Consider the following 12700-nt stretch of genomic DNA (forward strand, 5'->3'; position numbering starts at 1 on the left):
ATCACCAGAACGAAAGATAATAGAATTATAGCTCATTTAGACTAGCCACAAATCCTCGACTGGATTTAATAAATCCAGTACAAATCTCATTGCATTTAGATATACATTTTTGAGGATTTAAATGGCAGTCAGCTGATTTTTGTTCATAGCACAATTACCAAGGTAGATGCATCAGCCCATCTGAACGAATGTGAAACGTCAAAAGAATTTTTTGTAAATTGAATTCGCCTCAAAAAACATACGTCAAATTACAAATGTATAGTTTAATACTGAAAATGTTAGCACATTATGATACTAATGCTAACTAAAGAGCAAATAAAGATTTATTTTATCGCAGTTTGCCCATCTAAAATATATATGCGAATTATTTTATCGTTTAGACATCATAAATATTAGTCTTGGTTGATTAAAATTAACTTTGTACATCAAAACAAATTTAATTTTTCCGCCTTGTTTACAAATTTTTACATTTTAAATTATTTTTAGTGTAGCAATTCACCGATGCATCTACCTTGTTTCTTGTGCCAGCTTGCAACTTTTTGTATTTTCTAGCAACATGTTGCAAAAAACAGAGTTGTATACGAGGATTTATGCCAGATTTAAAACAAATCCACTCAATAGGAGGATTTATTTTTGTATGGGAAATCTGGTAGATTTTGGCTGGATTTAGCAAATAAAACCTGATAATGCGCTAAATCCGGCTAATGGTGTCATATCTAAATGGCATATTAGTCCCTTATACGAAAAAGTTGACCCAAAATGTAGAAGGTGTTTTATATTGCCCTGGAGGTATTTTTATGGACAGAAATGGTACAGGATATATGAGGTCGAGATATTTATCAGATCCAAGAACTAACAGGACAGGTAGCATGTCAAAATCTCACCATGTACACTCCAGAATTGTCGTATAACAGAATGTTTTGGCATAATACCGCTTCTAAACATATATATAACCACGTAAAACTAGTAATTTTTTGAAAATATGCTTAAGTTCTTATCGGATGCAATCATCTATAATAATCTAAATTCATATAGAAAGTTCCGGGACTCTAATCTGGACTCTAGACTATTAAATATCGAATAAAACCTTGGTGTTTAACAATTATCCTTAGAGCACAGGATTCCAAAGGATATATTAATTTATTTAGTTAACTGGTTTTCTTTACGATGTCTCCAGATAATAAATAAAATGTTGAATTCACAATAAATTATCAAAACAAAAATAATTTCTTCAGATTGTTTGTTTTGTTTATTGTTGAAGTTCAATCTCATTTTCGATTGTTTGAGTGGAGTATTCCCCCATTGGCTCAACTTCATTTATTACCCTCTATTACAGAGAGTAATGTTTTTCAAAACGAACTGACAGTGTTGCAAAATTTTACTGATCGCTACCAATATCATGATTTCATCCCGGCGAAGGGAATTATCAATTGGCTTCTCAGTTTTTGAAATGATGCCTTTTTAGCGAAAAACCGAACTCTTTAAGTGTCTAGTATTCTCATATGAATGAGAATCACACTCACTTTTCGGCTTTTCCAAAGAAACACCAAAATCAAAATATTTTGCAACATGTCAGCACGTATCAACTAAGAATTCTTCGAATTCTGTGAGTTGAAAAGAACACCAACACAGTTGCCTGTGAGGTTGTTTATTGGAATTTTGTTTTTTTTTTTTTTCTTTTTAACAAAGCTCCAATCCGCCCGTGCCTCGGCTGTTTTTTGTTTGTTTTGTTTATTGTTGAAGTTCAATCTCATTTTCGATTGTTTGAGTGGAGTATTCCCCCATTGGCTCAACTTCATTTATTACCCTCTATTACAGAGAGTAATGTTTTTCAAAACGAACTGACAGTGTTGCAAAATTTTACTGATCGCTACCAATATCATGATTTCATCCCGGCGAAGGGAATTATCAATTGGCTTCTCAGTTTTTGAAATGATGCCTTTTTAGCGAAAAACCGAACTCTTTAAGTGTCTAGTATTCTCATATGAATGAGAATCACACTCACTTTTCGGCTTTTCCAAAGAAACACCAAAATCAAAATATTTTGCAACATGTCAGCACGTATCAACTAAGAATTCTTCGAATTCTGTGAGTTGAAAAGAACACCAACACAGTTGCCTGTGAGGTTGTTTATTGGAATTTTGTTTTTTTTTTTTTTTTTTTTTTTTTTTCTTTTTAACAAAGCTCCAATCCAAAAAAATGATCAAAGACGTATAGCAATAAAGACTCGAACAAATGCATTTTCCAAAAACATATGCTAATAGTTACACATTTTGGTTACAGATGGCTACACAACTCACTGGAATTGATAACAGCAATGCCAATCGTTTTTGATTCTTATTTCTCGCGGCAGAAAACATTATCGTCGTGTTTTGTGGCTGAAATTTATTTCTTCACTATTTTTTATTTTTTATTTAATAAAAAAACAAAAGTCAACGCCGTAAAATTTGAGTTTTAATGTTTTTCTTGTCAATATTCCAATGAATAACAGTTTTTGTTTAACAGAATGTTGCTATGATGTCGTAGCAACAGAGGTTAATTTTTCACAATTGACTTTTCCTATCTTATAATATTGACATCTTTGTTATGATTTGGTTTAGGGATCGCAACATTGATTTTTGACCATGTTTACGGATCCCTAATACTGAGAGAACAGAGTGTTGCCATGCAAAGAAAATCGTTCAGTGTTGTATTGTAGAGTATTATTTTGTTGGTGTGTTGCATTGGTACATGAAAAACGGTATGCTTTCGTCATTGACCGTTATTAAAAAAATGCATAAATTTACTGCATATTTTTTAAGCAATGTGACAAGATATGTAAAATTAAAATGAAGTGAAGAAAAAATAAATCTTTTCCCGTTTGTTTCTCAGAAAAAAGAAAATCTCTCAGTTTTAGCAGAGAGATTGGTTTATAAATGAAACCACTCTCAGCTGTTCTATAGATGGGGGATAATTAAATAAATATTGGATATTTTAAGACAAATCCGATGTTTAATCGGTATATCCCCAGGAGTCCCACGTGCTGTATGTCTATTGTGCCTCAAAATATAAAACATAGGTATCAGCTGTTAAAAGTTGTCCATGAACATCAATGTGTTTCTTTATGGTGCTATTGGCTGCATTTTTTATTACATTTTGTTTTCACCTGGGATTTCCTCCTTGAAGCTCCCCACGGTCTAGATTTTGGACCATATATACCCCAAAATACAAACACATTTTATTACTACTTTTTTCTCTCTTTATTTTACGGTATATCGTCGTTTCTTTCATCTATCAATCGTTTAACAATTTTTAAATACATTATCACTGATTTTATGGCATTATGTCATTTTGTTTTTGTGCAGATTTTGGGATGCGATTTCAGTTAATGCAAACACAAACATGCATCCAAACGTACAACGTATTATTTTTTCATTCAAATGAATTTATTAAATTTACAATTAGTATTAGCTAAAATTTAGGTATATCTTGTTGTTTTTGTTTTGTTTTTTTTTTTACTGTGTAAGGCCCAACTTCTTTTTCAATGATTCGGGCATTTCTGGTGGTGGTGGTCTGGGCATACGCAAGTATACTTTGACAGCATCATAGATAAACCATTGGGCAGCCGTTAGGGTACCAATCATTACAATTCTGGGTACTAAGCCACCCCACAAACCTGGTAAAGACAAAACAATTTAGATGTTGTGTTTCTAAAATAAACTTATTTCAGTACTTACCGCTCCAGCCCAAGGCCTTGGCAACATCAAAGGCTGAGGCACCCTTGGCGGCTTGATTCAATTTGGAAACAACAGTATCAGCAGGATGTGAAACAATAGCACAAAATACACCAGCAATATAACCGGCAGCAAATGTGACAACCAATTGTTCACCCTTGGTGCATTCTTGACGTGGTTTGGGTACAACATAACTGAAAAACATAACAAAATGGTAAGACAAGCCCCGTTTTAATATCTCCCTTTGATACTTACGCATACAACAATTCCAAAGTTCTTTCAAAGCAGGCAAACTTCATCATGGTATATGGAATTTGACGCATCCACAATGGCACCAAACCCTTGTAGAAAGCGCCCATACCCTCTTGGGCCGACATCTTGGGCAAAGCCTCCCGCAAAGTGTTGGCAAAACCGGGTGTAGTTTGAATCTTTACCTTGGCAGCTTCCATGGGAGCCAAAGCAATATCAGCAAAGAATTCAGCCGAAGCAGAAGCAGCCAAATACAATGAAGTTCTGTACAAATAGGAGTTCTCCTCACCAATGGCATTGGAATAGAAAACTTTGAATACTTCATAGAGACCGAATTTGCACAAACCCTGGGCAGAATAGCCAAAGAAAGTGGGTGCCCAACCCTTGGACAAACCCTTGAAACCATCCTCGGCCAATGTTACACGGAAACCATTGAACACACTCTTATATTTGGCAGGATCGACTTGCAGACGACACTTGACCAAATCCAATGGTACGACCATTGTATGTGTTGTACCACAGGAAATAATACCACCCAAACCGCAAAGGGCAAAATATAAATTGGAACCAAATTCACAAGAATCTAAAGGAAGAAAGATTACATATTAGTTGTATTAAAATAAAGGTGTGTGTAAGGACTCACCTCCTTCAGCAGCTGCAGCAGCCTGGATATGATGATTTTCGGTCAATTGACCTTTTTCCATGGCTGGTTCACAGCTGGCTGTGGTGAAAGGCTTTTTGAAAGGCGAATTTTGAGCAGCCTCAATCATTGAGGTGAACAACATGATGATGTTGGGTTTTTGTTAAAAGGGAACAACTGAAAGAGATGAAGAAAAGTATTTTATTAGATGAGAAGTCATATAAGGTGAGTCGTCCGCGATCAAAACGGAAAAGTTATCACCGATGAACTTATCTATAAAAAAAGTATCATGGATGTACATATTTAGAAGAAAAGTCGTCATGAATAATCTTCTCTATAAGAAAGTCATTATGGATGAACTTTTCTATAAAAAAGTCATTATGGATGAACTTTTCTATAAGAAAAGTCATCACGGATGAACTTTTCTATGAGAAAAGTCATAACGGATGAACTTTTCTATGAGAAAAGTCATCACTGATGAACTTTTCTATGAGAAAAGTTATCACGGATGAACTTTTCTATGAGAAAAGTCATCACGGATGAACTTTTCAATGAGAAAAGTCATCACGGATGAACTTTTCTATGAGAATAGTCATCACAAATGAACTTTTCTATGAGAAAAGTCATCACGGATGAACATTCCTATGAGAAAAGTCATCACGGATGAACTTTTCAATGAGAAAAGTCATCACGGATGAACTTTTCTATGAGAATAGTCATCACAAATGAACTTTTCTATGAGAAAATTCATCACGGATAAATTTTTCTATGAGAAAAGTCATCACGGATGAACTTTTCTATGAGCAAAGTCATGACGGATGAACTTTTCTTTGAGAAAAGTCATCACGGATGAACTTTTCTATGAGAAAAGTCATCACGGATGAACTTTTCTATGAGAAAAGTCATCATGGATGAACTTTTCTATGAGAAGAGTCATCACGGATAAACTTTTCTTTGAGAAAAGTCATCACGGATGAACCTTTCTATGAGAAAAGTCATCACGGATGAACTTTTCAATGAGAAAAGTCATCACGGATGAACTTTTCTATGAGAATAGTCATCACAAATGAACTTTTCTATGAGAAAAGTCATCACGGATGAACATTCCTATGAGAAAAGTCATCACGGATGAACTTTTCTATGAGAAAAGCCATCACGTATATGAAAAGTCATCATGAATGAACTCTTCTGCTGGAAAAGTCACCATGGATGAACTTTTTTATGTGAAAGTCATCATTGATGAACTTTTCTATGAGAAAACTAATCATCAATGAACTTTTGTAGAGGAAAACTCATCATTAATAAACTTTCCTATAGAAAAATGATGACGGCATCGATGAATTTTTCAATAGGAAAATTCACCATCGATGAATTTTTCAATAGGAAAAATCATCATCGATGAATTTTTCAATAGGAAAATACACCATCGATGAATTTTTCAATAGGAAAATACACCATCGATGAATTTTTCAATAGGAAAATTCATCATCGATGAATTTTTCAATAGGAATCATCGACGAATTTTTCAATAGGAAAATTCATCATCGATGAATTTTTCAATAGGAAAATTCACCATCGATGAATTTTTCAAAAGGAAAATTCACCATCGATGAATTTTTCAATAGGAAAATTCACCATCGATGAATTTTTCAATAGGAAAATTCACCATCGATGATTTTTTCAATAGGAAAATTCGTCATCGGTGAATTTTTTAATAGGAAAATTCACCATCGATGAATTTTTCAAAAGGAAAATTCACCATCGATGAATTTTTCAATAGGAAAAGTCATCATCGATGAATTTTTCTAAAGGAAAATTCCCCCCCATTAATTTTTCAATAGGAAAAGTCATCATCGATGAATTTTTCAATAGGAAAATTCATCATCGATGAATTTTTCAATAGGAAAATTCACCATCGATGAATTTTTCAATAGGAAAATTCATTATCGATGAATTTTTCAATAGGAAAATTCACCATCGATGAATTTTTTAATAGGAAAATTCATCATTGATGAATTTTTCAATAGGAAAATTCATCATCGACGTATTTATCAATAGAAAAGAGAAAAGTCGATGATTAATTTTTCCATTGTAAAGTTCATCGATGAACCTTTGTATAGAAAAATTCATCATGGATGAACTTTTCTATAGAAAAAATCATCATGGATGAACTTTTCTATAGAACAAATCATCATGGATGAACTTTTCTATAGAACAAATCATCATGGATGAACTTTTCTATAGAAAAAATCATCATGGATGAACTTTTCTAAAGAAAAAATCATCATGGATGAACTTTTCTATAGAAAAAATCATCATGGATGAACTTTTCTATAGAAAAAATCATCATGGATGAACTTTTCTATAGAAAAAATCATCATGGATGAACTTTTCTATAGAAAAATTCATCACTTTTCTATAGAAAAATTCATCACTTTTCTATAGAAAAATTCATCATGGATGAACTTTTCTATAGAAAAATTCATCATGGATGAACTTTTCTATAGAAAAATTCATCATGGATGAACTTTTCTATAGAAAAATTCATCATGGATGAACTTTTCTATAGAAAAATTCATCATGGATGAACGTTTCTATAGAAAAATTCATCTTGGATGAACTTTTCTATAGAAAAATTCACCATGGATGAACGTTTCTATAGAAAAATTCATCATGGATGAACGTTTCTATAGAAGAATTCATCTTGGATGAACTTTTCTATAGAAGAATTCATCTTGGATGAACTTTTCTATAGAAAAATTCATCATGGATGAACTTTTCTATAGAAAAATTCATCATGGATGAACTTTTCTATAGAAAAATTCATCATGGATGAACTTTTCTATAGGAAAATTCATCATGGATGAACTTTTCTATAGAAAAATTCATCATGGATGAACTTTTCTATAGAAAAATTCTTCATGGATGAACTTTTCTATAGAAAAATTCATGATGGATGAACGTTTCTATAGAAAAATTTATCATGGATGAACGTTTCTATAGAAAAATTTATCATGGATGGACTTTTCTATAGAAAAATTCATCATGGATGGACTTTTCTATAGAAAAATTCATAATGGATGGACTTTTCTATAGAAAAATTCATGATGGATGAACTTTTCTATAGAAAAATTCATGATGGATGAACTTTTCTATACAAAAATTCATCATGGATGAACTTTTCTATAGAAAAAATCATCATCGATGAACTTTTCTATAGGAAAACCCTTCTAAAGTAAATTCATTATCGATAAATTTTTCTATAGAAATTTTCATCGCCGTTGAACTTTTCTATCGAAACAATCATCGCCGTTGAACTGTTCTATAGAAATATTCATCGCCAAGTACTTTTCTATAGAAATATTTATTGCCTATGAACTTTGCTATTGAAACTTTTCTATATGAACAAAAAAAAAAAAAATAAATTCTCAATTGGTAATTGCTAATTTAAAGCCATTAAAATGTTTAACTATAATTTTAGGGATTTTCGACCTAATGATATTGTACAAAGAATTGAAAACCTTCCGCTACCTTTGGCCTTTTCCAAATTCAATGTTAAGTTTCTTTTACTTGCTTTGTATTTCAATGTTATTTCTATTTCGGAAACTTTTGGCACGAAAAACTGCTCTTTCAATTTCCGTTTTCAATGTTCGATTGATGGGCAAAATTTCAAGCTTGCAAGTTCAAGGGTTCATTGCGTCATTGAACATGATTTTTCTATTTCGGAAAAAACCTTGTTGTTTACAATTTGCCTAATCAGACAGTGTTTTTTTTTTTTTTTTGCCATTTGAGGTTAGGCATGATCATCTGTTGTAATATGCCAAAAATGATGTAACTTTTTTGTTTAGTTTTTTTTTTCTTTTGCAAATTGTAAATTCGCGTGCAATAGAAGGTCATTAACACGAGTTTGACCATAAATTATGCATAATCATTGACATAATCTGTTCAATAAAAAGTGGAGGACATAATTTCAAAAAATTTTTTCAGCTGAGAGAATTACAATATTACTTTTGTGTGGCAATTAATTAATGATTTTTTTCTTATTGTTATTATTATTGTTTTGTGGTATTTTAAAATATTTTTTTTTTTAACATTTCTATTTATTTATTTTTGTTCAAAATTTAAATTTTTCACAAAGTTCTACTTTCCACTTGTTCAATTTTACATATAAATATGCACATATTTATATATATTTTCTTTAAAAATGTCACATCTATACTATAAACCTTTCGAAATTTATTCATTTTTCAATACATATTACATAACCATTTCTTCTTATAGTTTGCACTTTTTCGAATAAATGTTTTGTGGTATTTTAAAATTTTATTTTTTTTTTCAAGTAGTTAAATTATTTGTTTATGTTTTATTTTATTAACTCACTTTATAAAATAAACAAAATTCGATTATTTCCAAACGAAATTTATCCTAAAAAAGTATAAATTTCGTTTTTTTAATGTTACGGTTTTGAAATTGGCGTATGCTACGCGTTCGTTAAACACCCAACAACTGAAATAGTTTTCAAATTTATTTAGAAAATCTAATGAGATTTTTAGTTTGCATTCAGGATGTAAATGCAAAAATGTAAATATTCCGCACTCTGAGTAATTGCAAAATGGTACTCAGAGTGCATTTCTATTGCTCTATTTTAACCCATTTGCAACGGAAACGGATACGACAGGAAAAATGGTTTATAAGATTAGATAAGAAAAGGTTAGAATTTGTATTTTCAAATGTTATGCATTTTCCACCTATTCTTCCAAACCAAAGCTTCCAAATGTAACTTTTTTATTTTAATTTTAGATCGATCTTGCTTTGACAACATGGCTATTTAAACACATATAAGTTTATCCTGTTGTGGTCCCAGATGGTTTAAGACCACCACAAATGAAAAATGCGTGAGTGCACTGTTCTCCCATTCTTTGTTGCTTACAAAAAAACAATCACAACAGAAAAGATTTAAAAATAAATTTCATTACCAATCTGAAAGATGTTCCCAAATACAAGGCCGATTAGTATTTATGCAATATTAAGAGATTTTTGTCTTTGCTTTAAAGAATTGGCAAAGAGAAAACAATATTATTGGTGTATTGGATTCTCTTTATAACAATTTAGAAGCACTCTTTCTTTTGGAAAGGGTCTATTGGAGCACCCTTTCTTTTAGAAAGGGTCTATAGAAGCACCGTTTCTTTCAGAAAGAGTCTAAAGAAGCACAGTTTCTTTCAGAAAGGATCTATGGAAGCAGCCTTTCATTCATAAAGGGTCTATAGAACCAGCCTTTCTTTTAGAAAGGGTATTTTCCGCTGCTTTTCTTTCAGAAAGGGCCTACAGAAGCAGCCTTTCTTTCAGAAAGGGCCTATAGAAGCAGCCTTTCTTTCAGAAAGGGCCTATAGAAGCAGCCTTTCTTTCAGAAAGGGTCCATAGAAGCAACGTTTCTTTCAGAAAGGGTCCATTGAAGCACACTTTCTTTCAGAAAGGGTCTTACGAAGCACCCTTTCCCTTGGAAAGGGTCTTACGAAGCACCCTTTCCCTTGGAAAGGGTCTTACGAAGCACCCTTTCCCTTGGAAAGGGTCTTACGAAACACCCTTTCCCTTGGAAAGGGTCTTACGAAGCACCCTTTCCCTTTGAAAGGGTCTTACGAAGAACCCTTTCCCTTTGAAAGGGTCTTACGAAGCACCCTCTCCCTTTGAAAGGGTCTTACGAAGCACCCTTTCCCTTTGAAAGGGTTTTACGAAGCACCCTTTCGCTTGGAAAGGGTCTTACGAAGCACCCTTTCGTTTGGAAAGGGTCTTACGAAGCACCCTTTCCCTTGGAAAGGGTCTTACGAAGCACCCTTTCCCTTGGAAAGGGTCTTACGAAGCACCCTTTCCCTTTGAAAGGGTCTTACGAAGCACCCTTTCCCTTTGAAAGGGTCTTACGAAGCACCCTCTCCCTTTGAAAGGGTCTTACGAAGCACCCTTTCCCTTTGAAAGGGTTTTACGAAGCACCCTTTCGCTTGGAAAGGGTCTTACGAAGCACCCTTTCGCTTGGAAAGGGTCTTACGAAGCACCCTCTTCCTTGGAAAGGGTCTCACGATGCACCCTCTTCCTTGGAAAGGGGCTTAAGAAGCACCATTTCCCGTGGAAAGGGGCTTACGAAGAAAGGGTTTTACGAAGCATCCTTTCCCTTGGAAAGGGTTTTACGAAGCATCCTTTCTTTTGGAAAGGGTTTTACGAAACATCCTTTCCCTTGGAAAGGGTTATACGAAGCACCCTTTCCCTTGGAAAGGGTCTTACGAAGCACCCTCTTCCTTGGAAAGGGTCTTACGATGCACCCTCTTCCTTGGAAAGGGGCTTAAGAAGCACCCTTTCCCTTGGAAAGGGGCTTAAGAAAGGGGCTTTCCCTTGGAAAGGGTCTTACGAAGCACCCTTTCCCTTGGAAAGGGTCTTACGAAGCACCCTTTCCCTTGGAAAGGGTCTTACGAAGCACCCTTTCCCTTGGAAAGGGTCTTACGAAGCACCCTTTCCCTTGGAAAGGGTCTTACGAAGCACCCTTTCCCTTGGAAAGGGTCTTACGAAGCACCCTTTCCCTTGGAAAGGGTCTTACGAAGCACCCTTTCCCTTGGAAAGGGTCTTACGAAGCACCCTTTCCCTTGGAAAGGGTCTTACGAAGCACCCTTTCCCTTGGAAAGGGTCTTACGAAGCACCCTTTCCCTTGGAAAGGGTCTTACGAAGCACCCTTTCCCTTTGAAAGGGTCTTACGAAGCACCCTTTCCCTTTAAAAGGGTCTTACGAAGCACCCTCTCCCTTTGAAAGGGTCTTACGAAGCACCCTTTCCCTTTGAAAGGGTTTTACGAAGCACCCTTTCGCTTGGAAAGGGTCTTACGAAGCACCCTTTCGCTTGGAAAGGGTCTTACGAAGCACCCTCTTCCTTGGAAAGGGTCTTACGATGCACCCTCTTTCTTGGAAAGGGGCTTAAGAAGCACCATTTCCCGAGGAAAGGGGCTTACGAAGCACCCTTTCCCTTGGAAAGGGTTTTACGAAGCATCCTTTCCCTTGGAAAGGGTTTTACGAAGCATCCTTTCTTTTGGAAAGGGTTTTACGAAACATCCTTTCCCTTGGAAATGGTTATACGAAGCACCCTTTCCCTTGGAAAGGGTCTTACGAAGCACCCTTTCCCTTTGAAAGGGTCTTACGAAGCACCCTTTCCCTTTAAAAGGGTCTTACGAAGCACCCTCTCCCTTTGAAAGGGTCTTACGAAGCACCCTTTCCCTTTGAAAGGGTTTTACGAAGCACCCTTTCGCTTGGAAAGGGTCTTACGAAGCACCCTTTCGCTTGGAAAGGGTCTTACGAAGCACCCTCTTCCTTGGAAAGGGTCTTACGATGCACCCTCTTCCTTGGAAAGGGGCTTAAGAGCACCCTTTCCCTTGAACAAAGTCTTACGAAGCACCCTTTCGCTTGGAAAGGGTCTTACGAAGCACCCTCTTCCTTGGAAAGGGTCTTACGATGCACCCTTTCCCTTGGAAAGGGTTTTACGAAGTACCCTATCCCTTGGAAAGGGTTTTATGAAGCATCCTTTCCCTTGGAAAGGGTTTTATGAAGCATCCTTTCCCTTGGAAAGGGTCTTACGAAGCATCCTTTCCCTTGGAAAGGGTCTTACGAAGCACCCTTTACCTTGGAAAGGGTCTTACGAAGCACTCTTTACCTTGGAAAGGGTCTTACAAGGCACCCTTTACCTTGGAAAGGGTCTTACGAAGCACCCTTTCCCTTGGAAAGGGTCTTACGAAGCACCCTTTCCCTTGGAAAGGGTCTTACGAAGCACCCTTTCCCTTGGAAAGGGTCTTACGAAGCGCCCTTTCTCTTGTAAAGGGTCTTACGAAGCGCCCTTTCCCTTGTAAAGGGTCTTACGAAGCACCCTTTCCCTTGAAAAGGGTCTTACGAAGCACCCTTTCCCTTGAAAAGGGTCTTACGAAGCACCCTTTTCCTTGAAAAGGGTCTTACGAAGCACCCTTTCCCTTGGAAAGGGTCTTACGAAGCACCCTTTCCCTTGGAAAGGGTCTTTCGAAGCACCCTTTCCCTTGAAAAGGGTCTTTCGAAGCACCCTTTCCCTTGAAAAGGGTCT

The 12700-nt window shown here is 35.5% G+C and overlaps 1 protein-coding gene across 1 annotated transcript; it reads right to left on the reverse strand.

Moving 5' to 3' along the window:
* Positions 1-3215: 3215 nt before the first annotated feature.
* Mpcp1 (Mitochondrial phosphate carrier protein 1) lies at positions 3216-9221 on the reverse strand. The gene is made up of 5 exons (XM_073990536.1): positions 8983-9221; positions 4606-4779; positions 3969-4545; positions 3717-3907; positions 3216-3655 (listed from the first exon to the last, which is right to left on the reverse strand). The coding sequence occupies exons 2-5, from the start codon at positions 4745-4747 to the stop codon at positions 3495-3497; spliced, it is 1071 nt and encodes a 356-aa protein (XP_073846637.1). The 5' UTR covers positions 4748-4779; positions 8983-9221; the 3' UTR covers positions 3216-3494.
* Positions 9222-12700: the final 3479 nt, after the last annotated feature.

This window comes from Musca autumnalis, unplaced genomic scaffold, assembly GCF_047663935.1.
Source record: "Musca autumnalis isolate F117 unplaced genomic scaffold, ASM4766393v1 scaffold_5, whole genome shotgun sequence".
NCBI lineage: Eukaryota > Metazoa > Arthropoda > Insecta > Diptera > Muscidae > Musca > Musca autumnalis.

What these genes read in the sequence shown, in the direction of transcription:
- Mpcp1 (XM_073990536.1), bottom strand. Translation starts at nt 4,747, where the DNA reads ATGTTGTTCACCTCAATGATTGAGGCTGCTCAAAATTCGCCTTTCAAA. An exon ending in TGCTGCAGCTGCTGAAGGAG is followed by an intron (nt 4,546 to 4,605) that starts GTGAGTCCTTAC and finishes TTCTTCCTTTAG; the next exon opens with ATTCTTGTGAATTTGGTTCC. An exon ending in ACTTTGGAATTGTTGTATGC is followed by an intron (nt 3,908 to 3,968) that starts GTAAGTATCAAA and finishes TATGTTTTTCAG; the next exon opens with TTATGTTGTACCCAAACCAC.